General features: G+C 48.0%; 1 protein-coding gene across 1 annotated transcript in view; it reads left to right on the top strand.

The window, feature by feature from the left end:
- Positions 1–25351, top strand: part of ZNF830 (zinc finger protein 830) — a 176815-nt gene that overhangs the window by 21147 nt on the left and 130317 nt on the right. The window contains exons 2-3 of the mRNA XM_085606863.1: positions 1467–1566; positions 6796–6925. Coding sequence (XP_085462989.1) covers positions 1467–1566; positions 6796–6925 — 230 coding nt within the window. The remainder of the gene's footprint in view (positions 1–1466; positions 1567–6795; positions 6926–25351) is intronic.

Below are 25351 nucleotides of genomic sequence, written 5' to 3' on the forward strand. Positions count from 1 at the left end.
TAACACATGCACCTGCACCCTTCTCTAGCTCCTAGCCTCTGGTTCTGTGACTTCACAGCGCTATATGGACACCTCAGCCTCCCGTCGCATCACCCCCTTCCACCGCTTCCACGTGAAGCTTCAGGCCTCACACCCGATGCGGGAGCCTTGAGCCCGGATCTGGGAGTCCAGGCACGGACTCAACCCGCTCCCAAATGCATCACGGGGAATGGACGCAGGCAAGATGAGGCGGAAAGGTAAAGACAGCACAGCGGTTTATGTGCTCTCGGATGCCAGGCTTGGCTCAGCCCCGGCCCTCCGTCGCCAGCCTCTGCAAACCTTAAATTGGCCTTTTCAGATGAGGTAGAGAACGGCTCCGTGCCTCCCTTAAATTGGATTTTCGACAGATTCGTTGACAAATAGCAGAGAGAGGCCAAGAAGAAGAAATACTTCGGGAAGAAATATTTTACGCCAGTACACGTGGCACCAAATGAAACAGAAATTTCATTGCATTCGTCGTTCAACCCCCACTGCTCCCCAGTCCACTTTCACTTTCGTCCATTACGAAAGCTTTCTTGTCTTTATGGGGCCATGTGTTTGAAACACATGGCTCCATAAAGATAAGAAAAGCTTTTACCACAAACGTAAAGGAACCGAGCCAGTCCAACTGGGACGGCTCTAAAAGATAAAAGTGTACGTCACTAGATGCTCTTTTCCAATGGCTGGCCACCGTTTAGCATAAACGATGACGCCAGCCAATGGAAAAGAGGGGCGGGGCTTAAAGTCCACTAGAGAAATCTACCCTAACTCATTAAACCTCGCCAGCGAAACTGCGCATGTCTGCGCAGTCTACGCCAGGCGAGACCTAAAAAGTGAATAATAAAGAGTGAGACATTAATATAACAAGCAATAAGAGCAGGGTGCCTTATAGTTCAATTTGTAATGTGTGTTTATTGCTATGGGAGTTATCTTGATGCAGGAGAGGTAGAGAAAGTATCCAAGTGAATAGATCTCGAAAGTTCGCTGATTCCATGCTTAAAGAATTCATTTTGCTCTGCAAAGACTGATTGCTCCTAACTTGTTAAAATAACACCTTAATTCAGTTCTCAGTACAAGGATGGTTAGTGTCTAGAAGTGACTGCTGCCAAACGTTTGTTTTGAGGGGTTGGCGATAACTGTCATTCTGCTTCTGTTAAATCTTCTATGAATATCATCTACCTTTTCCACTATTATTGCTAACTTATTGCACCATAACACTGTTTTTTTTCCAGAATCCAATTTACCAAAAATTGATGATTGCATATAGTAGTATTACTTAAACTGTATAGTGGTCTCCATTATGTGGCATTAGCAGGTCTATTTTTGTCTGTCTCTTGGCATATTATTGAAAAAGATGCGGGTGCTTTGGTCTCATGACTGTTTAAAAACAAATCACTTTAAATGTTATCAGTAGTATTGCACTATTTCCTTAACCACACCATCTCTACATACAACAGCTTGGATCACCTCTCTTGCACCCTCTGTAATGTTCCAGTAAAAAGTGAACTGCTGTGGCAAGCACACATACTTGGAAAACAGCATAAAGAGGTAAGGTTCTCTAAGTCTATTGAGTTTTCCTACACATTGTTAATTGCAGAAGATCTGATTGAATGTGCAATGGTAAAGGAGCTCTGATGTCTGGGACTGGGTTAAGCTGTCTGTAAATCACTCTTGAGCTTAGCCTGAAAGCAACTATACAAGGGTGGTGCTGCTGGCTCCCAAACCATGCTTGATTCTAGCTTGGGTCATGTAGGTCTGTCTTCTGGGTTACTCTGTGTCAAAATTTGCTCCTGGTTTAGGTGTGATTATGCTCTTGGTTACTATCTTTATATGTTGCTGCTGTGCAGTAACAGGGCACCATGAGATTAAATATTTCTATGCTCTGTGTTGCTTCTTTCATCTTCCATTGCCTTAAGATTTTCTTGTGGAGTTGCATACAAGCTTGTGTGGTAAGACAATGAGCAGAAGTAGTTGTCTTTTAATAGTGCAGATTGCTCCTTCTTTTAATTGTACAGCAAACTCCATTTGCGTCGTCTCCCCCGTTGTAGCTAGAGGGGCTTGTAAATCCTGTGCTCATGCTAACTCTGAGTCAGTGGCGCTGCTACCTTTATGGCGTAATCAAACTGTGCAGTGTTTCTGAACTTGGTGTACCCCATGACTGATGCGTTTATTGATAGCCTGGCTACGGTGAGATGTTCATTTGTATTTATTTAACTGAGAATTTGCAATTTATCAAGTCTCTTGCTTTGTCTACTTACAGTAAATATTGACCTTTAGGCAGGAACTATTATTGTGACTGAGTTGGTTTAAAATGTGTAGCAAGTGCACATTGTGGCTTTTTTCAGTCTGTGTATGGATCTACTTTTGCTACATACCCTTCTTGTATTTAGCCCATATTTGCTATTAACTGCTGTTTACTCCTTAACACTTAGTATATGAAGATTCCAAAATGCCTGAGAGACTTTTTAAAAACTTTTTATTATTTTCATTACAAACCTCGTACAGTGCATGGCACACAACATTTTTTTTGATAATCAAATTTATTGATTTTATATAAACACAAATTACAGCATGAGTCTCAATTCCGTATATATGGCATTGTGTAGGCATGAACATTTCTATGACAGTATATAATCTGCAGGAGATCAGATTTACGCCCCATAGATTAGACCGGGGCGAGCTGCACTCCTTACTATTGCCTAGGGCCAAGATCCCTGCAGATAGCCCTCCCTATTGACGACAGCACTACAATGCTGGAGGAAGGCATTAGCATATACCTCCCCAGCGACCCCTTACGCAACGAACATTCCCCTTCTGGGGATTCCCACACCACAAGGCAAACTCACGAAGGCCAGGATGCGGGACTGGGCAGACGCTGGGGTAGAAAACATTGGTGCATTCTTCGGCGATGGCACCATGCTAGATCATGACTCCTTCCGGCAGTCTGCAGGCGCACCACCACGCTTATACTTACTACACGCTACAGTTTCCCACTATATTAGGCTCGCCTGGGCCCCACAGAGGAGTGAACCCCCACAACATAATCTAGTACACCTATTATATTACATGGGAAATGGGGGACACTTGGTCCACTGGTTATATACAGGTATCCGGACCCATGCAGCAATCACACTCACGGCCCTTAGGGCGCGCTGGCCTGAGGACTCCAACATTGAAATTACTGATAAGGCCTGGGAATGTATGATTGAACACCCCAAAAAAGTGTCACTTGATGTTGCACCAAGGATATTGTGCCAAGGATATTGTGCTGGATAGCTAAACACTTATAAGGTCCCAAATGCGAGACCTACTGGCTATGCCAATGCTTGTTTATTTTCCTAGGCATGGAAGCTATTTTCACATGCTTCGTTCTTCGTGCCGAAAATGCCTAAAGTATCTAAATTTTGGGAAATGGAGCCTTAAACTTAATGTTACTAGTTAAAGCTCTGTTTCTAAATTGGAGACGCATGCTGGTTTTGCCATATTTTCATGTCCCCATCAGTATGCATTTGCAGAACATTCTTGCTGTCTGTCATTTGTATATTCAAAACCAACTCGCACTCCAGTCTGGGCTAGTAATATTTGGAAAGTCATAGCCTGGACTAACACAAGGCGCCCCAATGCTACATTAATGGCAACTTATTTGTGACAAAAGTGCCAATACAAAATGACTACAATTATTATTTATTTAGTGAATCTGTTGTGCCTTATGGTACCAGTGCACCACATAGGGTAGTGACCTGCCCAATATCTTACCAGTAGGGCTGGTATCTTCTTGTCATTCTTGTCATGGCTGGTAGTACAAATTTTCCAGGACGTCGTGAGAGCTCTGGCCTGCGCTCCCGGGCACTCAGGGAGCCAAGCCCTGCCTCCTAGCTGCCTGTGGGGCGGCGAGGACTGAGCTCCACTTTCTGAGTGGCGGAAGGAATGGGCGCTGCCAAAGACGGCTCTGGGCAGACTTGAAATACCAGCCCACTGCGCAGAGCGCTCTCTCTTGTGCAGGTGCGCGCATGAGCCTGTGTTGGTGTTTCCTGCGCGCTCTCTGTCCTCGCCGCGCCACACGTTTATCCATGGATTGAAACCTGAGGCCGAGAAGGAAGTACAGGTAATGGGACAAAAGGGCTTCTCGAGGGAAGTACAGGTACGGGGGCAGAGGGGCTTCTCGAGGGAAGTACAGGTATGGGGGAAGAGGGGGGCAGAGGGGCTTCTTGAGGGAAGTACAGGTATGGGGGCAGAGGGGCTTCTCGAGGGAAGTACAGGTAAGGGGGCAGAGGGGCTTCTCGTGTGGGGGTTTATGCCTGAACAGTGCTTGTGGAGGCTATTTTCAGTGGTCGCTGGGCATGCACCAGCCACGGCCAAAATGGAAGCAAGCAAGATCTGGCTGCCAGGTGAAGGCAAACGTGCGTTTGCAACGCTACTAGCAATTTCTAGCTGGGCGACGGCTTAACGTGATGTACGAGAGCAACTTTATAAACACCTGCTCCTTGTGGGACTGGGATGGCGCGTTTCCCGGAGACGTCATATGCAGTCCTGCTTAGTTTTTTACGACTAAATTATCTAGTGACTTTATTTATTATTTCTTTTTTTTGTGCTAGGGTGGCACAGGGGTCTACTCGAGTGGAGCGGGTTGAATGGCTTTAAAAGGTGCTTGTGCCAAATCTAAGCCCTATACCCTCGAAATATTAGCAAATGTTTGTTGCTTTCGTAAGAAATGTACTTTAGAAGTAGATGCTTCTTGAGTTTTTGTTGTTGCTGATTGTTGAGTTTTGATGTGTTTTTCTTATCTCAAGCCTTGTGTATATTACCAAAGCATGCCCTCTCATGTTTGTGCACCGTCAGCTTGTCGTTTTGTTTTCGGAATGCTTTTTTGGTTGTAGCGAAAAAGCTATTGCCTTGCAGGATGACGCATGCCGTAGTTTGATACTTTTCTGGACACAGCGTTATTACAACAAGCGTGCGCGCCTCAAGTAAAAAAGCGTTTATCTTGCAGGAGCGAGCGGAGCCAGGAGCGATAATTGAGAACACATGGCGAAAAAGCTCGCTCCCGCAAGGGATTCGCCAGACGTGCGCGCGTTGCCATTGGAAGCAATGCAACGCGTGCACGTTTTTGCCCGCAAAGCTGTGCCGATTCCTAATGGTCTCTTTCCTATGCAGCGCATGCGCACTGCGTAGGCGAGACCTAAAAAGCATGGGACTGTTCAGCATTCAGATAAAACCATATGATAAAAACAATGCTAGGTACCGATGGAGGAAATTCTGATAGGTCTTGCTTTCCTAATGGGTTGAAAACACATAGAGCACGTAGCGAGGTAGACCTTTCTAGATAGGATTAAGCAGTGAACCTATGGCACAAAGCACAGGACCCAGACCCAGTGCTGAACAACTGGACAGAGAGGAAAACTGATCTTGTTAGAAGTGATTAAAACCAGCAGACAATGCATAAAATAAGACCAGCTTTACGCAGAAGAGTATCAAACAGTGTGCTAATTTTGCAAAGCACAGGTCTAATTGTAGAACGGTCTACTAAACCGGAATAAGTAACAAAAGTTCTCTTGCTCGAAGGCATGCCTGCTTCAGTCCAGACAGTGCGTTTTGGAACTCATCTATGTAAGGAGTTCCAGCAGACAGTGCATAAAAGGAAGCCAGCTTTGCGCAAAGGATTTATGAGCTGTGTGCAAATTTCACAGAGCAAAGGGTCTGGATATAAAGCAGTCAACTGGAATGGAGAGCAATAGTTCTCTTGTTTAGTGGGTGGCCCGGTGCAGTCCATGCAGTGCATTTTATAGCAGATGAGTTGAGGATGGTGAGCACAGGGGATTTGAGTGCAGCATTTAAGAGTGTGTTGCCGCAAAACTAGTTCAGTTGACTGAATCCAATTTGATCGTTGCCATTTGAAGACATTTGACAGTTTTAATATTTAGTAGTGGATTCAGGCTAGATTAAGCTGTTCCAATGGGCTAAGCTTGTGGAGTTGAACAGGCTCTCTATTTGTCGCATTATGTGAAAGTCGTTGAAAATACCCATGTGAGGTATGAGTGGGAGATGGTACCTAAAGACCAGCAACTGTGCAAGTGGGCACCTTTGTTCTTCTCACATAACCTACCTTTTTGGCAGTACAGTTCTTCAAGCTACTGTTTTTGCCACTCTACACAGAGGACTATTTCCCCCATTGGAATTATAGGCCTCATTGGGATTGTAACTTTTACAAAGCTGTTGCTGGCTATAATGTTAGATATTGAGAACCAAATGGTTTTGCTTCTCATAATTGCCATTTCTGTACATTACACTGCCCAGAATTTGTGTGAGCTAATGTTGGATCTAACTTATTTTCTTGGCATTGTCATTTATGTAAGGTTGAATGCTGTTCCTATGAATGGGCAGTGAAATAGACACTGCACTAATATCTAATAGGATTTCATCATGTTGCAACAGAAACTTGGTGAGCCAATTTCCCTTGCTTTATCATTTATAGGTTGGATGTCTGAGAGTCACCATTTTGTGAGAAAAGATATATTCTTTAAATTAAAATAACTTAAGGATTTAATGTTTTTTGTAATACAGCCACAAAAGATACTTTGGTGTTTCCCAAGCATTTTTTTAACATTGGTGGTAAGGCTATGCAGCATATCATCCTTGTATGAAACCTTCCAACTTGCTGAGGGTTCCAAATGAGGCATCCCACTTATCTGGCTTGACGTAAGATCTTGCTCTATGTCACAAGGCAAGTAGTGTGATGTGTGGAATTTTAACCTTTTCTGTGTTTCTTTTTTTGTCCAGAAAGTTGCAGAGTTAAAGGGTGTTAAGCCAGCAGTTCCTGGCCCAGTTCCTTTATTCACTACAGCATCATCTCAGGCTGCTAAACGAAAGGGACCAGACTCAGAAAACCAGGAAGTAAAAAAAGTAAAAGGTGAGGTGATTTTAATTTTTCTCTATTCCCAGTAGCTTTGAGTGTAATATTTTGGCCTAGATACGAAGTGCTCAAAAAAGGAATCCATATTCCTGTTCCCCTTTGGAGGAATTATCACATTAGGACTTATTTGTGAATGTGATTGAATAGTGATCTAATTATGAGCAGACACGTTTTAGGGAAATGATGAGCAAATAAATAAGGATTTAAATTTGGAGGCTTTATGGAGCCTTTGAATTCTTAGAATGGATATTTCGCCTTATAATGAAAGATTTCTCCTGACCTGTAGAAATTTTGACAACAACATTAATAGTGTAAAGAGGAAAAGTAGCATGTCTGGAAATATTCTACAGAGGTGTAACACGTCTTGCCTTTGTAGTTCTGTCTGACAGTCCAGTCATCATGAAACCCAATGTTTGTATTTCAACAACTTTTCCCCTGTTAACTTTGAAGGAAAATGTTAACTGGAATTGGACGTTTTTATATTAGTGCTCATGTGTGCTGCCTTGTGGTGCTGTGCAGCTCCGCCCCGTAAGTGATGGAACGGAGCCAGATGTAAAAGCCACTCCTGTGCGCTGATGCCCGTTCCTTTTTTTCTGTGCCTTTGAACTCTCCCCTTTTTTTGTTGCTTTGACAAAGTTTGTCAAACTGAATTCTGGTGTGCAAGGGAATGATGTCCACACCTAAGACCACAGGGTTCAAACCATTCAGTGATTGTCATAACGGATCTGATCGATGTGTACTTCTGGTGTTTGGACTTAAGTCGTGACACCAGGTCATGTGAGTGTTGTGCCTTCCTGCACCCAAAGGCAATTCATGTCCGTGAAGCAAAGCTATACATTGCCAAACATCGAATGAAGCCACACAAGTTCTGCTTCTGCTTTAAGTCAAGGGTGCGGACCCGTTCCTGCTTTTGTGGCTGATCTGCGACCAGTCTTCTTTTGTGGTCAAGGTCACCGGATAAGTCCAAGTTGAAGTGGAAACACAAGCAGGTGAAGCAGGACCCAACCCCCATCCCGCCACTCTCTATCTAAAGAGAAGTCGCAAAGTCATCAAGGTGCCACTTGATCTCGCTCCTGATCACTGGTTGAGGAGTCAATCCCACAGTTGATCAAAATGCGCCTGTGTTTCCCTTGCAATCGGTGATGCTGTAGCAAGTTGAGGCCTTTAAGGAGGCCGTGCTGCACATTTATGGGAATCTTCCAGCTCCTTTTTCTGTGCATGTACACTTTTTGACTCTGTACATTCTGCTCTTTTCCCTCTTGAAATTGCATCACCATTTCACTGGCAAAAAAAGATGGAGCTGATGATACATACATCTTCAAAACTTAGCAGCTTCCATTGGGAGCATTTACTGGAGGTGCAGTCTCAGAAAGCGTGGTCTAAAGTACTGCCTTGCTCCAGAATAAATCCCAATGTCAGGGGTGACACATCGGATCAGAGTCTAAATGAAGATGCATCGCACCTAAAGAGTTTATCTGCCGTGGTGTATGCCCTTTCTTTGGACCGCTGACTTTGAAGGTGGCATCAGGTTTGCTAACGAGACCTCAGCCCCTGTATGCTTTGTGTAGTGTCAGGGTCTTTATTCTTTTTTTTTTTTTACATGCACCCCTTTCATACCAGGCTAGACTAGTCTGAAATTAGATCAGAACACCAGGCTGACATGCATAGGTTTTAAATCATTGGTAGCATATTCAGTATTCATCATCAGGAGTACTACCGACTCCACTGTCACGTTGCACTTAGATGAGAGTCTGGTTAGAGAGATCCATCCTTGCATCAAACAGTCTGAAAGAGTGTGTCGGGTAACAGCACACAAAAATTCTTCACCACTAAAGAAACAGGAAAGAGAGGCTCAATAAATCGTGGATAAAGAACATCTAGGTGTCATTTGTGAGGCAACCACACCTTTATTGATTGATTGATTGATTGATTGAATACTTTATTCGATAGCAATGTCTCATAAAAGTAAATACAATACAACATACATAGAACCATAAAATTAATAAAAAGACATATAGAAATATGCTTAGTTTTCTTAAAAAAGCTAAAAATACATTAAAAAAAATAAATGGAAACATAAAGGGCTCAGATAAAAACAGACATCCTAAGGCACAGCAAGGGAGAGCACATCAAATGTAGAGAGGGTATTTCATTTAGTGGAAAATTGCATAGAATTACAACCCAGAGCTACTTAGTTCGATAAGCTTAGTTCGTATTTGCCATGCTTTCCCAAGATATTTTGCCACCCCACAGATTACCAATAGGGATGTAGTATCCGTTGTTAGGATACGGAGGGCCACAGACGACTGCCTAGTTCCCAGACCTCTACAAACTGGGCTCAGCCAACGTTTTCTGGGCGTCTTATATGCTTTGCAGGCGAACAGGAAGTGGCCCAATGATTCAGTAGGGTTAGAGCATCCCGGGCAAGTTGTGTGGTGGGTTTTATGGTTTTTCCAGCCTATTGTAAAAGCGTTCAGTGGTAAAGTACCTAGCCTCATTTTAAAAAACAAAACTCTATCCCTTGGTGAGGAGATAAAGTCAAAAAATGGTTCCCACTTTGGTGTTGGCTTACAAATCAGAAATGTTTCAGTTAGGGGGCCCAGCTTGGGGTTTTTCAAGACCGCTGCATCTATATTTGCCCAGTATAGTTTCTTGATGATGTCTTTTTGCGGAGGCTTCTGCAAGAGCCATTCTTCTTCTAGCCCCAAGCTGAGTACCAAGTCCCTTAGGTTTTTTAACCATGATATTACACCAACGCCGTTTAAGGCAATGAGTTCGTCAAGGACCGCGGCGTAATTACTAAGTTCCGGGGTCCTTCTAAGACGAACCCAAAATAATAGAGGGCGAAGCCCAAGGATATCTTTAATAGAATGGCGTCCCAAATCGTAAAATAAAGGTTTAAGAGGGGTGGAAAGTGGAAGGCCCACAAGCTCTCTCAAAAATGTATGTTCTGCTGTGACTAAACTAATGACTCTTTCAAACCCCCATAATTCAGAGCCGTAAGAAGCAGCAGACAATGCCTTACCCTCGTATACTACTAGCGCCGGGCTAATAGGTTTAGTAGAGGATAGACGGTGGTCTTTAGAAATTGCTCCTGTAACTCTTTTAAAATTTAAAGACATCTTAGTGATGTGGGAGTCCCATTTCATTTTGGAATTAATCCTGACCCCTAAGTAGTCAAATGCATCAACCTCCTCGAGCGGGGTGCCGTTTAGTGCGATATTGATTTTCTTGTGTTTTTTATTTCCAGTCAGTACCATCAATTTGGTCTTAGTGGTGTTAACAGTAAGACCACGATTATCGCAAAAGGCACCAAACCTATCAAGCAGTTTCTGGAGGCCCATAGGAGTTTTGGACATGAGGAGCGTGTCATCTGCAAAGAGGAGGGTAGGAGTTTTTTCCCCCGCCAGGGATGGTGCATCCGCTGAGACCTCCCTCAAATGGTCTGCCACCCCATTAATAAAGAGGGAGAACAGGGTCGGAGCCATCACACATCCCTGGCGGACCCCCCTCTGGACAGGAATTTGATCAGTCAATTGACCTTCGGATCCCCATCTAATTCTTGCGTATGTACCATCATGCAACCTTTTAATAAACTCCAAAAGATATCGTGGTAGCCCCATTGCATGTAAGACCTGCCACAATTTAACCCGAGGAACAAGGTCGAATGCAGTTTTGAGGTCAATGAAGGCCAAGTATAAAGATCCCCCACCAATCAGAACGGTCTTCCAATAAGTGGCTACGAATCTGAACACTTGGTCCATGGTACCTACTTTCTTCCTAAAGCCAGCTTGTAGATGAGTTAGGATGCTTCCCTCTTCCAGCCAAGTCCCCAAGCGTGAGTTGAGGACCCTGCCAACCACCTTTTGGATGACATCAATTAGACTTATCGGTCTATAGTTGGCAGGGTCCTCTCTCGCCCCCTTCTTATAGATAGTGACCACCTCAGCACCCTTCCAGGAGTCTGGGACTGTGTGGCCACACAACAAGAGGTTCATCATGTTAAGGATAAGATTTGCCCATACTAGGGGGTTATGAAGGATCAGATCTCCTGGGAGGCCATCCGGGCCTGCTGCCTTCCCAGGTGCTATGCTTTTAATAGCGGTCTGGACCTCCGTGAGGGTAAAAAAATCTGCTGGTTCAGGCTGCGGCGCAATATAGTTGTGGACAGAGTTGTCACTCACAGGGTGGTCAAGCTCTACCTCATTACAATATAGTTTGGAGAAGTGCGCAGACCACTGCTGCTTGGTTATATGGTTGGGAAGTGGGTCGGAGTCTCTTCTGGTTAGTTGAGTTATTAAAGTCCAGAAGGTACTAGAATCTTTTAAAAAGGCTGCGTTCTTTAGCGCTTGCCAATGATCCTGTCAGCCCTTTGGGTGGTCCCTCCTCATCATTATTTATTTTGTCCCACTTTTGCCTCAAACCCTGTTTGAATTTTTCCTTTTTGGGAACCACCAGACTTTTTAGTGTTGCTACAGATTCAGGGGGCCATTTTAGCTACCCCTGAAACTTCTGTCTGAGGGCCTGAAGCACAAAATGGTGGCCTCCTGTGACATCACCAGCATCCACTGGAACCTACCAGCACCTTCCAGAACCTTCCAGGAGATTCCAGAACTGTGTGACAGTTGGAAACCGTTTAGAATGTTGGGAGGATAAGAGAGGCAGTTGGCAGTTGGAGCTGGCAGTTGGCACCTGACTGGTGAAGAGAGAGGAGCACAAGAGTGAAGGAGGAAGGAGTGAAGCAGCAGGGGTGGAAACTTGTGCCTGGAGTGGGGTCCATAAACCCACCCTTGATACTTGTCCCTACTGATGGATCCCAGCCTGTAGCCCTGTGTGGGAAGAAGACAGAAAAACTCATCCTAAGGACCTGAACAGCAGGAACAGGCCTTAGAAGCAGAAAGCAGCAAGATCCTGACCTGAGAACTGGTTTCCCTGGAGTCCGGCGTCGAGTAGCCTGAAGACCTGGAGCCCGAGGTGGAGAAGCGGCGCTGACTGAAGTAGCAGACGTCGTACCCGGAGCCGCCTGAGGTCGTGAGAGGGCGCCGACGGAGATCGTGAGGAATACCAGAGGTCGAGGAGGAAGTGAACCGAGGTCGAGCGAGCGGCGTCATCGGAGGAGTGAAGTCCGCCCTCCGGAGTCGTCGGAGACCGAGGTAGAGGAGCACCGGAGGTCGGGAGTGAGGATCGCACTCCGGAGTCGCCCGGAGCCTGTGAGGAGGAGCACCGGAGGTCGGGGGTGAGGATCGCACCCCGGAGTCGCCGGAAGTCGACATCGAGGCCAGGCCGGCCGACGTCATCGGAGCCGAGAGCGCCATCGGACCGGAGCCGCCCGAAGTCGACATCGTGAAGAGACTGCCCGACGCCGTCGAATCGGAGGTCGAGATCGAACCGAGGCCACCGACATCGGACCGGAACCGCCTGCCGGCGTCGTCAAAGAACTGACATTGTGCCGAGGCCGCCGAGACCGAACCGGAACCGCCTCACGGCGTCGACACGACTCCAGCGGCGTCGGAACATCAGAAAAAGGGCAGTAAGTGGAGTAGAGGGCGCCTAAGGCCCTGTGGAGACCTGAGAGACTGCTCTAAGGGGCTAGGGAGGTGCTGAAACCAACCTGACTGTGCAAGGGGTGAACTGGGACTAACCTAGAGAGGTTGTGTGGAGAGAGAAAGCCAGGGCACTGGTATTCCCCCCTTTGATCTACCTCAGCTTAGGCCTCAGCCTTGTCCCAGCCAGGGAGTAGCCCCCCTCAAGCCTTCCACAACCCTACAAGCTGTGCCTGGGCCAAATCAGCCCTTCAGAATTGAAGTGTCATCTGATTCATGAGTGTGGCTGTATACTTCTAATTATTTATTGGGGATACTGTATTTATTAAGTTCTTATCTATTTATTGCTGCACTGTATTTATAGGTCCACAGGACTTGTTGGTGTACAGTATTTATTGGTACAGTATTTATTGGTACAGTATTTATTACCTCAAAGTATTTAATTGTCTGTATATATTGCACTTGTATTTATGTCCTGTTATTTATGATCACCCCTATTTATTTCAGCGAACAGCCAATATTTATCTGACCTGCACTAATTGAAATTTGTATATTGTGATTGACCTATTTATTTTTCCAATCAGCAACTAAGAGAAAAAGATAAAGAAAGAATATTTTCATAATTTTTACGGTGTAGAGTCGTTTTTGGAACGGATGCACGCATGGTTATTGTATGGGTATATTGTATGCTTAGCACTGCGCCTGTTTCCTGACCACTCGAGCCAAGCTACCACAGTGTGTCGGGAAGGTCCACCACCACCCTGCGGAGTGGGAGTGGGCTGTTTCCAACATAAATTGGTGTTCAGTGGTGGGATAGAGCTGTGCCTACATATACTCAACAATAACTGTGGGTAGTCCATAGGCCTACACCGGGAGTTTTCTCACAGCGGCCTTCCTAATTGTGGGTTTTTGTTTTTTCCAAATTTACTCTGGTGGTGGAAGGAGGTATTATTAAAGGTGCCCCCCTGCATTGTTACTGCACAAAACCTGTCCTCTAACCTGAGTGGGCAAGATGGAGTTTGTTCTTGAAAATCTAGACACGTACACTGTGGCCCAACTCAGGGAGTTTTGCCAGCGAGAGGGGGTGTACTGTCCCCCAGGAGCAAAGAAGGGTGCACTTCAAACCAGCTTAAGGGCTTGGGGGGAGGCACGCAGGGAAAGCAAGGCTGAGGAAGAAGACAGGGATGGAGAGCCTGACCCCGAGGGGGCTGAGATGTACCAACCTGAGGTGGGGAACCTGTCCGCAGGGCCCAGGACACTTTCTAGGAAGGGCAGCACTGTCTCTAGTGGGGGCTTATCCGAAGTGGAGTTAGCAGACCGGAGAGAGAAGAGACAGCTCACATGGGACTTAGCAAGGCTGGAAAAGGAGAAAGAGGAGCAGAGGATGGCCCATGAATTGCGACTGAAAGAAATAGATCTTCAGATTTTGAGAATCGGGGCACAACCTGTTCCTAATGGTGGCAGCCAAAACCAAGAGTCCACCAGGGAATCCAAACCTTACCTGCCGAAGGACATTGTAGCGAGCTATGGGGCAGGTGACGACATCGCCAAGTGGCTAGCAGCCTATGAGGTCTCCTTGAGGGCCCATGGGGTTCCAGCGAAGTATTGGGGAGGGGGACTGTATAAATACATGCCTCCAGCTGGTAGGGATGCTTTATTGGCCCTCGAAGAGGAAGAGCAAACCCACTACCCCGCCATGAAACTGGCGCTCATCAGGAAGTTTGGACTAACTCCGGAAAAGTACAGACAGAAGTTCAGGGGTAGTCACAAACTGGGCACACAGAATTGGGTGGACTTCCTGGACTATGCAAAGAAGGCACTGGAAGGTTGGATTCAGGGCAGTGAAGTAAGGAACTACGAGGAGCTGTTTGACCTAGTACTGAAGGAACACCTACTCGAGAAATGTTTCCCTGAACTGCGGCAACACCTGGTGGATAGCAAGCTGACCAGCCCCCGGAAGCTTGCTGAGGAGGCGGACATTTGGGCTAGTACCCGGGTGTCCACAAGGGGGACTGGAGGGGATACTCAAAAGGCCGGACAGGGCGCCCCCCAGAAGAAAGAAGGAGGGGAAAAGAAAAAGGAGTTCTCCAAAGGCCCCCAAAATAACTTCCAAGGGAAGGGAACAGGATTCACCTCTAAGGCTAACCCACCCAGAAACCCTAATCCTGGCCAGAGTCAGCAGCCAAGGGTTGTCCATTGCTATGAGTGCGGTGGCGTTGGACACTATAAAGGAGATCCGAAGTGTCAGAAACGATCACCCCCTCCCACTGGAGGAAAGACCCCCGGAGTAGCTAGTGTAGTGCTCGGGGAGGAGATGCCCTTAACTAAGGGAAGGGAGTGGGCGGGTGTCACTTTAGTGTCCCTGGGAGAACGGGAGATGGTTCCTAAGATCCAGGTGCCCGCAAATACCGCAAAGTATGGGCAGTGGATCACCATCAACGGCCAAAGAGGGGAGGCTCTGAGAGACACAGGAGCCAGTATGACTATGGTGCGTAGCCAGCTGGTGTCTCCAGAGCAGGTAATTCCCGATGTACTCCACCCAGCCGCGATGGCTGACGGCAGAACAGGTCACTATCCCGTGGCCGAGGTTCCCTTTGAATGGGGGGGGGTTGCAGGTTCACTTCGAGTTGCCGTAAGCCCTGCCGTGCCAGTCGATTGTCTGCTGGGCAATGACATGGAGCACAACGCTTGGAAGGAGGTGGAATACCGGACTCACACCGAGATGCTGGGTACACCTGACTGGGCCTGTGTTAGCACAAGGTCCGAGACTACCCGAAGAGGGAGTTCATTCCGGCTGGAGCCTGGAACAAAGGCCCAGCCAGCTGCCAGTCAAGGGAAGAACCGAGGACAGGAGGAGCCTGCCTCGGCGTCTCCACCCCGTAGGACGGATAGGCCACCGGAGGTGGTGGACCAGGAGTCTGCGGAGGGGGACGTTACCAACCTGGAGGACTTACCCGTCCCGGCCGAGTGGCACGTGGAGGGAGGCCCGTCCAGGGAGGAATTCTGCCAGGGCCAGAGGGAGTGCCCTACCCTTGAGGGGCTGAGGCGACAGGCCGAAGCCCAGGCAGCAGGGAACGTTGAAGGGAACTACAGTGTTTACTGGGAGGATGGCCTCCTCTACAGTGAACCCAAGGCACCCCTACACGGATCGTCACGAGCCTTGGTAGTCCCTCAACGTTATCGAGCCTTCCTTTTAGAGTTGGCTCACGAGATACCATTGGCAGGACACCTGGGGCAAGACAAGACCTTCGCCCGTCTTGTCCCACACTTTTATTGGCCTCAGATGAAAGTGACGTCCGATACCTACTGCCGGACATGTGTGTCTTGCCAAGCCAGTGGGAAAACAGGGGTGAAGCTGAAAGCTCCCCTGGAACCACTTCCTGTCGTTAGCACCCCCTTTGAAAGGGTGGGCATCGACATTGTGGGTCCGTTAGATCCGCCAACATCAGCTGGTCACAGGTTTATCCTGGTCCTGGTGGATCATGCCACACGGTACCCAGAGGCAATACCTCTGAGGACCATAACAGCACCTGTTGTGGCTAGGGCCCTGATGGGAATCTTTACCCGAGTGGGTTTTCCCAAGGAAGTTGTGTCCGACAGGGGGACCAACTTCATGTCAGCGTATATGCGGGCAATGTGGAAGGAGTGTGGAGTGACCTACCGGTTCACAACTCCTTACCACCCCCAGACCAATGGTCTGGTGGAGAGGTTTAATAAAACCTTGAAAGGCATGATCAGAAGTCTGCCTGAAAGCCTGCGGAGGAAATGGGACGTCCTCCTACCCTGTTTACTTTTTTCCTACAGGGAAGTGCCACAGAAGGGAGTGGGCTTCAGCCCCTTCGAGCTTCTGTATGGGCACCCTGTACGCGGACCTCTTAACCTGGTGAGAGACGGATGGGAAAGAACTCCCAGAAAGCTCCCCCAGGATGTGGTGAGCTACATGCTGGCCTTCCGGAGCCAAATGGCTAAGTTGTGGAAGCAAGCTTCTGACAACTTGGAAGCCAGCCAAGCAGTAATGAAGGCGTGGTATGACCACAACGCTCACCCGGTGGAGTTGGAGCCTGGCCAGAAGGTGTGGGTGATCGAACCAGGAGAGCTTAGTGCCCTCCAGGATCGCTGGTCAGGACCCTTTGAGGTGTTGGAGAAGAAGGGTAAGGCTACCTACTTGGTGGACCTGAAGACCCCTCGTCAGCCCCTGCGGGTGCTGCATGCCAACCGCCTCAAACCCCACCACGAGAGGCCCGAAGTCATCTTGATGATGGTGACTGACGGAGGAGAGGACGTGGAAAGCGAGCCTCTCCCTGATCTGTTTGCGTCTCAAGAAAAGGATGGGTCGGTGGAGGGAGTGATTCTCTCCCCATCTCTAACTCCTGAACAGCAGGAGGACTGTCGCCAGGTCCTGGGGCAGTACTCCTCGTTGTTCTCCCTTGTCCCGGGTAGGACTCACCTGTGCGTCCATGACGTGGACACAGGAGACAGCCCACCTGTGAAGTCCAAGATCTACCGGATGTCAGACAAGGTGAAGGCCAGCATTCATAGTGAAGTCACTAAGATGCTGGAGCTAGGAGTGATTGAACCTTCTAGCAGCCCCTGGTCTAGTCCGGTGGTGTTAGTACCGAAAGCTGCACCACCGGGTGCCCAACCAGAACTGAGGTTCTGTGTGGACTACCGGGGACTGAATTCAGTGACAAAGACTGATGCACATCCGATCCCTAGGGCGGATGAATTGATTGACCGGCTGGGAGCTGCCCAATATCTAAGTACCTTTGACCTTACTTCAGGGTACTGGCAGATCTCGTTGACTGATGGAGCAAGGGAAAGGTCAGCCTTCTCCACGCCCAATGGCCACTACCAGTTCTGTGTGATGCCCTTTGGGCTCAAGAACGCACCTGCCACGTTTCAGCGCCTGGTAAACCAGATCCTCACCGGAATGGAGAGTTTCTCTGCTGCTTATCTGGATGACATAGCCGTCTTCAGTAACAGCTGGGAGGATCACTTGCGTCACCTGCAAGCTGTTCTCCAGGCCCTGAGACAAGCTGGATTGACGATCAAGGCCAGCAAGTGCCAGATCGGGCAGGGGTCGGTAGTGTACCTTGGACACTTGGTGGGTAGGGGAGCGGTGCAACCCCTCCAGGCGAAGATCGAGGCCATCATGGCCTGGGAACCCCCCAAGACCCAGACTGAGGTCCGAGCATTTTTGGGCCTCACGGGATACTACCGCCGCTTCGTGAAGGGGTACGGTACCATCGTAGCCCCCCTCACGGAGCTCACGTCCAAGAAACAACCTCGACGGGTAGTCTGGACGGAGGCTTGTCAGCAAGCCTTTGAGAGATTGAAGAAAGCCATGTGCGAGGCCCCGGTCTTAAGGGCCCCAGACTTTTCCAAGAAGTTCATTGTCCAGACAGATGCATCAGAACATGGCATTGGGGCAGTGTTATCGCAACTCAACGAAGAGGGTCTGGATCAACCCGTGGTCTTCCTATCCAGGAGACTACTTCCCAGGGAACAGAAGTGGAGTGCAATAGAGCGTGAAGCCTTTGCAGTGGTATGGGCTCTGAAGAAGTTGCGGCCATACCTGTTTGGCTCGCACTTCCTGGTTCAGACCGACCACAGACCCCTTCGTTGGCTGATGCAAATGAAGGGGGAGAATCCCAAGTTGTTGAGGTGGTCTATTTCCCTACAGGGGATGGACTTTCAGGTGGAACATCGGCCTGGAGTGGACCACGCCAATGCAGACGGTCTCTCAAGGTATTTCCGCCTTAGTGATGAGAACTCCCAAGGGGTTGGGTAGCTCTCCCCACTTTCAGCTGGGGGGGACGCGTGTTAGACCTGTCAGCCCTTTGGGTGGTCCCTCCTCATCATTATTTATTTTGTCCCACTTTTGCCTCAAACCCTGTTTGAATTTTTCCTTTTTGGGAACCACCAGACTTTTTAGTGTTGCTACAGATTCAGGGGGCCATTTTAGCTACCCCTGAAACTTCTGTCTGAGGGCCTGAAGCACAAAATGGTGGCCTCCTGTGACATCACCAGCATCCACTGGAACCTACCAGCACCTTCCAGAACCTTCCAGGAGATTCCAGAACTGTGTGACAGTTGGAAACCGTTTAGAATGTTGGGAGGATAAGAGAGGCAGTTGGCAGTTGGAGCTGGCAGTTGGCACCTGACTGGTGAAGAGAGAGGAGCACAAGAGTGAAGGAGGAAGGAGTGAAGCAGCAGGGGTGGAAACTTGTGCCTGGAGTGGGGTCCATAAACCCACCCTTGATACTTGTCCCTACTGATGGATCCCAGCCTGTAGCCCTGTGTGGGAAGAAGACAGAAAAACTCATCCTAAGGACCTGAACAGCAGGAACAGGCCTTAGAAGCAGAAAGCAGCAAGATCCTGACCTGAGAACTGGTTTCCCTGGAGTCCGGCGTCGAGTAGCCTGAAGACCTGGAGCCCGAGGTGGAGAAGCGGCGCTGACTGAAGTAGCAGACGTCGTACCCGGAGCCGCCTGAGGTCGTGAGAGGGCGCCGACGGAGATCGTGAGGAATACCAGAGGTCGAGGAGGAAGTGAACCGAGGTCGAGCGAGCGGCGTCATCGGAGGAGTGAAGTCCGCCCTCCGGAGTCGTCGGAGACCGAGGTAGAGGAGCACCGGAGGTCGGGAGTGAGGATCGCACTCCGGAGTCGCCCGGAGCCTGTGAGGAGGAGCACCGGAGGTCGGGGGTGAGGATCGCACCCCGGAGTCGCCGGAAGTCGACATCGAGGCCAGGCCGGCCGACGTCATCGGAGCCGAGAGCGCCATCGGACCGGAGCCGCCCGAAGTCGACATCGTGAAGAGACTGCCCGACGCCGTCGAATCGGAGGTCGAGATCGAACCGAGGCCACCGACATCGGACCGGAACCGCCTGCCGGCGTCGTCAAAGAACTGACATTGTGCCGAGGCCGCCGAGACCGAACCGGAACCGCCTCACGGCGTCGACACGACTCCAGCGGCGTCGGAACATCAGAAAAAGGGCAGTAAGTGGAGTAGAGGGCGCCTAAGGCCCTGTGGAGACCTGAGAGACTGCTCTAAGGGGCTAGGGAGGTGCTGAAACCAACCTGACTGTGCAAGGGGTGAACTGGGACTAACCTAGAGAGGTTGTGTGGAGAGAGAAAGCCAGGGCACTGGTATTCCCCCCTTTGATCTACCTCAGCTTAGGCCTCAGCCTTGTCCCAGCCAGGGAGTAGCCCCCCTCAAGCCTTCCACAACCCTACAAGCTGTGCCTGGGCCAAATCAGCCCTTCAGAATTGAAGTGTCATCTGATTCATGAGTGTGGCTGTATACTTCTAATTATTTATTGGGGATACTGTATTTATTAAGTTCTTATCTATTTATTGCTGCACTGTATTTATAGGTCCACAGGACTTGTTGGTGTACAGTATTTATTGGTACAGTATTTATTGGTACAGTATTTATTACCTCAAAGTATTTAATTGTCTGTATATATTGCACTTGTATTTATGTCCTGTTATTTATGATCACCCCTATTTATTTCAGCGAACAGCCAATATTTATCTGACCTGCACTAATTGAAATTTGTATATTGTGATTGACCTATTTATTTTTCCAATCAGCAACTAAGAGAAAAAGATAAAGAAAGAATATTTTCATAATTTTTACGGTGTAGAGTCGTTTTTGGAACGGATGCACGCATGGTTATTGTATGGGTATATTGTATGCTTAGCACTGCGCCTGTTTCCTGACCACTCGAGCCAAGCTACCACAGTGTGTCGGGAAGGTCCACCACCACCCTGCGGAGTGGGAGTGGGCTGTTTCCAACAAGAAGGTACTAGAATCTTTTAAAAAGGCTGCGTTCTTTAGCGCTTGCCAATGATCCTCCTCCCAGGTCCGTTTAGCCTCTGCTATAGATTTTTTGTAGGCTTGTCTGGCCAACCTAGCTGCTACAGAATCTCTTTTGCAGAGGGCGAGAGAGATCGCCTTTCTTCGGGTTCTGCATTCAGTAGTATACCATGGATTGCCTCTCTTGGTTGGGAACTTTATGCCAGCCTTTGGTTTTATTTTGAAATGGGAACCTATATCCTCAATAAAGGTTTTATAAATATTGTTGAAGTCCTTACAGTGTGTCTCTACCTTCCTGCTAATAAGGAGAGCAAATTCGGCAGCCTTAGTTGCCACTTGGCTGTTTATGGAATCTAAGATACCAACGTGACATGATACTTTGTGCCATTTCAACTTTCTATTGCAGTTTGTGGGAATTACTGCTTTTGAGGATAGGTTCGAATTTAAAGCTTCTGGCCTTGTATGCCATTTTAAAATTACACAAAGGGGATTGTGGTCACTATCTAGCGTCTGAACTACCTTCATATCAACCACATTGGCCCAGAATTTCACGTCAACAATGAAATAATCAATGCGCGACGGCCCATTTAGTCTGTTAAATGTCATAGACCCATGGGGATCAGAGGGGGTTCTTCCGTTTAATGCTCGGAGGTTGTATTCCAGGGTAAGGCCAGTGATCTGTAGAGCTCTTGTTGTCCATCTTTTGATGGGACTCAAATTTAAGGGCGGAATACAATTTTTGGTGTCATCCTCATTAGGGCCCAGAAGGTCTGCGTCTCTTAGAGGTTCGTATGTACAGTTCAGATCGCCACCCAGAATTATATTAGAGAGAGGAGGAATACCTGACAGGGCATCCTCCAAAGTAGAGATAGTAGCAGAATTTTTGTTAGAGGGGCCTCCCCTCGCATATACATTAAAAAGATCAATTCTAGAGCCATTCCAAGGCCGTTTAAAAGATAAGTGGAGGATGTCTGCTGACTTGGCATTATGGACTTTGATGTCCAGGTTAAGTGTGATCTTGATCCAGATATGTAGGCCACCAGAAGGGCGGCCCACACCCTGGTGCACTGCCGGTATGTAGAAAGTAGAATAACCGGACATGTAAAGAGGGTCCAAACTCCAGGTCTCCTGGAACATACAAATTTCATATTGGTTGACGAAGTCAATCCAAACCGTATTAGCCAAATGTTTCTTAAGGCCTGCAATGTTCCATGAGAGTATTTGGATAGTACCAGAGTTGCCCCCTCCACTAACTGGTCCAGCATTGGGCAGAGTTAAAGCACAGTAATCCCTGGCTGGTTGTACATCTGATAAGCCACAGGGGGGGTGCTGGTGATGTGCTTCTGGAATAAGTCAATCCACATCCTCTAATCCTCTAAGTGAGGAGAAACGATTAAAAGTTGGTATGTTAAACACAGGAGGGCCTGTCTTTAACCAAGAAAGAGTGTTGGAGTGTGTTGGGTTCCTAATTAAACTTTGTGGATAAAAATAAGTTAAATCGAAGGTACTAATGGCGCTCTGGTGTTGAGGTTGAAAGTAATTGACTATATGTTTGGTTGCTCTGTGGTCTCTAAAGTTGACAACAATTACGTCGTCTTCGATGTCCTTAGGCCGTGGGCCCACCCAACCAAGCCTGCGAACATTCAGTAGTTCGCCATTTATACTGTAAGGTAAAGGTCTGTTCTTACCCAACCAATGTAGGACCTTGTTTTTAAGGTCAGAGTAACCCTCTTTCCTTCCTGCCTCTAGTACGGGGACACCTGTCATCAGAACTACATAGGGAGCTGCTTCAGGTGGTAAGTGTATATGATCAAGACTTGCACCATGTGTTTTGTTCAGAGGGGTGCCAGAAGATAGATTGTTTGCGGGCGGGTGGGAGCTATTGGAAGGAGAAGGAACATCAATTAACTTTCGGTTAGGTATAGGGTTAGTTACCTTTGGTAGAGTGTGTAAGGTTTTAACTTTGGGATACTCTGCACAACTGTGCCTGTCATCCAGCGCTGGGAGTAAATTAGAAGGAGGAGAAGTACCATTTAATGGTACCAAGACCTGAGGCAGTGTATCTTTTGGTTGGACAACATTTTTCAAAACCAACTGCTCAATTGCCCCAAGTTGATTCGACACCCCCTTCATCCTTTCTATTAGAGGAAGAAGAAGTGATTTTACTAATGTCTCAAGTCGGCACATAATGTCGTCGTGTGGAAAGACAAAGTTAGGAGGGTCCGAGGCTGTTGGTTGTTCGACAACTGGCTGAGAACAGTTTGCAGTGTTCATCGCCGAATTATAATTAGCAATGCCCGGACAGTTCGTTTTGGAGAGTTTTTTCCCTCCTTTCTTCCTTTTCTTTGAAGGGGGCGGACCTGTAGTATGACTTTTCCTTCCCATCCTTTGCGAGCTAGCATCAGTAGTAGTGGGAGGGGATCCAGCAGCTTGTAGGATCGATGACGTGGAGTCCATAGAGTGGTTTTCAACAGGATTAGAAGCAGGCAGTGTTAATTGTGAGAAAGAGTGTGACACTGTCTTATTTACATGAGCTAGCGGAGACAGAGGGCAGGCAGTCTGGCTGGAAGTAGGTATAGCCAGCGCCGGTGAAACAGCTAGTTGAATGGGGCCGAGTGAAGATCTTTTAGAATGTAAATGCTCGGCCGATAGGCGTCGTTCAACTATAGCGATCTCCTTTTCCAGAACAGAAGCAGCTCTTGTGATGAAACTGTCCAGGGTGCCTCTGACTGATCCTCCCAGCGTAGCTGGTTTGCGGAAGGGAGTTGAATTTGGCATAATTGACAGTATGAATGGCTATACCCAACAGTAAGAGTCCACAGAATCACACACCACTAATGTGGGATACTAATACCTAATACGAAGTGCAACTATTAGGCAGGATGTAACACTGCAACAAACCTAAATACACACAGTACCTTAGAATTAGGTCGAAGACGTTGGAGACTGGGCCCAGCCCTGCCTCGGTCTGCCACGGACGGCCACAGACGGCCCGCCCTCTGCCCGGGCTCAGCCCGGCGCTGACCGCGCGCGTCCCTCGACGCGGAGGAAGCACCGTTCTTTTTGAGCGCCTCCTGGCGCGTAAGCGGCGTCAGCTGCTCCCCTGGCGCATAGGATGTTGGGAGGTGAAGTCCGTCCCCGCACAGCGGCCGCAGCTGGTAATGGCGGCAGCGGGGGACGGAGAGCTGCAGGACAGCAGAACAACAAGATGCAGGCACGGAGGTAAGTGGGTGCCCAGGAACGCAGAACGCAACCACATGGACCGCAAGCAGGAGCCCACTCTGCCAAGGAAGCACCGTTCTTTTTGAGCGCCTCCTGGCGCGTAAGCGGCGTCAGCTGCTCCCCTGGCGCATAGGATGTTGGGAGGTGAAGTCCGTCCCCGCACAGCGGCCGCAGCTGGTAATGGCGGCAGCGGGGGACGGAGAGCAGCAGGACAGCAGAACAACAAGATGCAGGCACGGAGGTAAGTGGGTGCCCAGGAACGCAGAACGCAACCACAAGGACCGCAAGCAGGAGCCCCTGCATGTGATTGTAATAGTAGAGCTGGATTTAAAAACTGGTCTTCAATTACAGGGATGGATATGGTCCAGCCACCAATTTACCTCCTCCTTTGCAGCACATTCCAACCCGAGTGAGACATAAACAACGCTATACACAACGTGAAGCCACTAACGGAGGTTTTTGCTCCTTGTAAACAACTTCATATAAGTTCCACCTTTGTGGATATTACCGTCTACCCAAGTACTCTCAGCTTGATGCCAAAACCTCGAAAAAACGCTTTATCCTGCCCAGTTGCTGGAGCTCAAATGCCGACACCTTTATATGTACTGTCCATGTTGGTGTTTATTCTTTTCATGATTGGCTACATTAGAACACTTGGTGTTATAGAGTATGGTGTAAAACCCTTTTTGCTATAGAGCAGAAACCTTCACTTTACCTCTTGACCTGGCATGCTTGCCTGACTCAGGAATTCCAAAGCGATTAGTTTTAAGGTCCAAGCAGTCGGACAGGACAGATTTAGGGAACTGCTCTTACCTTCCTGATGGAGGAGTGGTCTGCTTCGACCTCTATGTTGCCTTGATACTTCAGCGCCTTTGTAGTCATTTGGATACACATGAGTTGTTTTGTACTGAACAGAGTCATGTGTTAATAGTTTTGGTAGAAGAGAGATGCTGTCTGCATGTTGCAGTAAGACCGCATCTGTGATACTTGGGAAGTCGAAGCATTGGAAGGGCAGAGGGAGCGAACACCAATGAGTTGCTGGTTAAAAGTTTCCTTGTGAGACCCTGCTTCAAAGTCTTGTTCTGGAACATATAAATCCTCCAGTTTTGAGGACAGATGTTGTCTGCAAGGGAAGAACATGATACTTGGAGATGCAAGAAGTGCTGAGGAGGTCTGAGAATGTCTTCCATCCCAACAAAAGACAATTTGGAAACAATTGTCTGGAATGTGTTAGTATTCTGGGAGCTGCTCGCTCTGGAGAGGAACTTGATTCTAAAGTTTATAGAAGCTAACCAGTCTCTGCTTATGGAAATCAGGAAGTTATCTGTAGGAGGAAATTGAATATCATGCTGCAAGCATCCTGTGTATAGGGCTGGACAGTGTCACAGCTTTTCCTTACATAGAACTACATAAGATTCCTTATTTCCGCCATCTGTTGGTGAGAATAAAATGGCCATGCGTAGCTTTTTCTTATACTTTACATTGTCTGGTCATTCTTGAAGCAAACATAAACGAGGTATATACTTCTGTATGAAAGGTTTATGCGATAACACTGTCAAGATGTGTCCATCCATTTTCTGTCTGTTGCTGCGGCAAGGTTACTGATGAAACGCCTGGGGCACACAATTTTCAGAATTATACTTGAGCAATACAAATATACATGGTTAGTGTATGTGTTCAACAATTGGGAAATTATGTGAGCAGCAGTTGCCAAAAATTCAGGATCTAAACAAGATTATGTTCACCTAAAGTAGAATTATACACAGGCGAGTTGTGTGTTAGCCCCAATGAGAGAACTACATTGGAATTTGTAACTAAGTGTCGCTGTGTTGGGAAA

Source organism: Triturus cristatus, chromosome 5_2 (assembly GCF_964204655.1).
Source record: "Triturus cristatus chromosome 5_2, aTriCri1.1, whole genome shotgun sequence".
Lineage (NCBI taxonomy): Eukaryota > Metazoa > Chordata > Amphibia > Caudata > Salamandridae > Triturus > Triturus cristatus.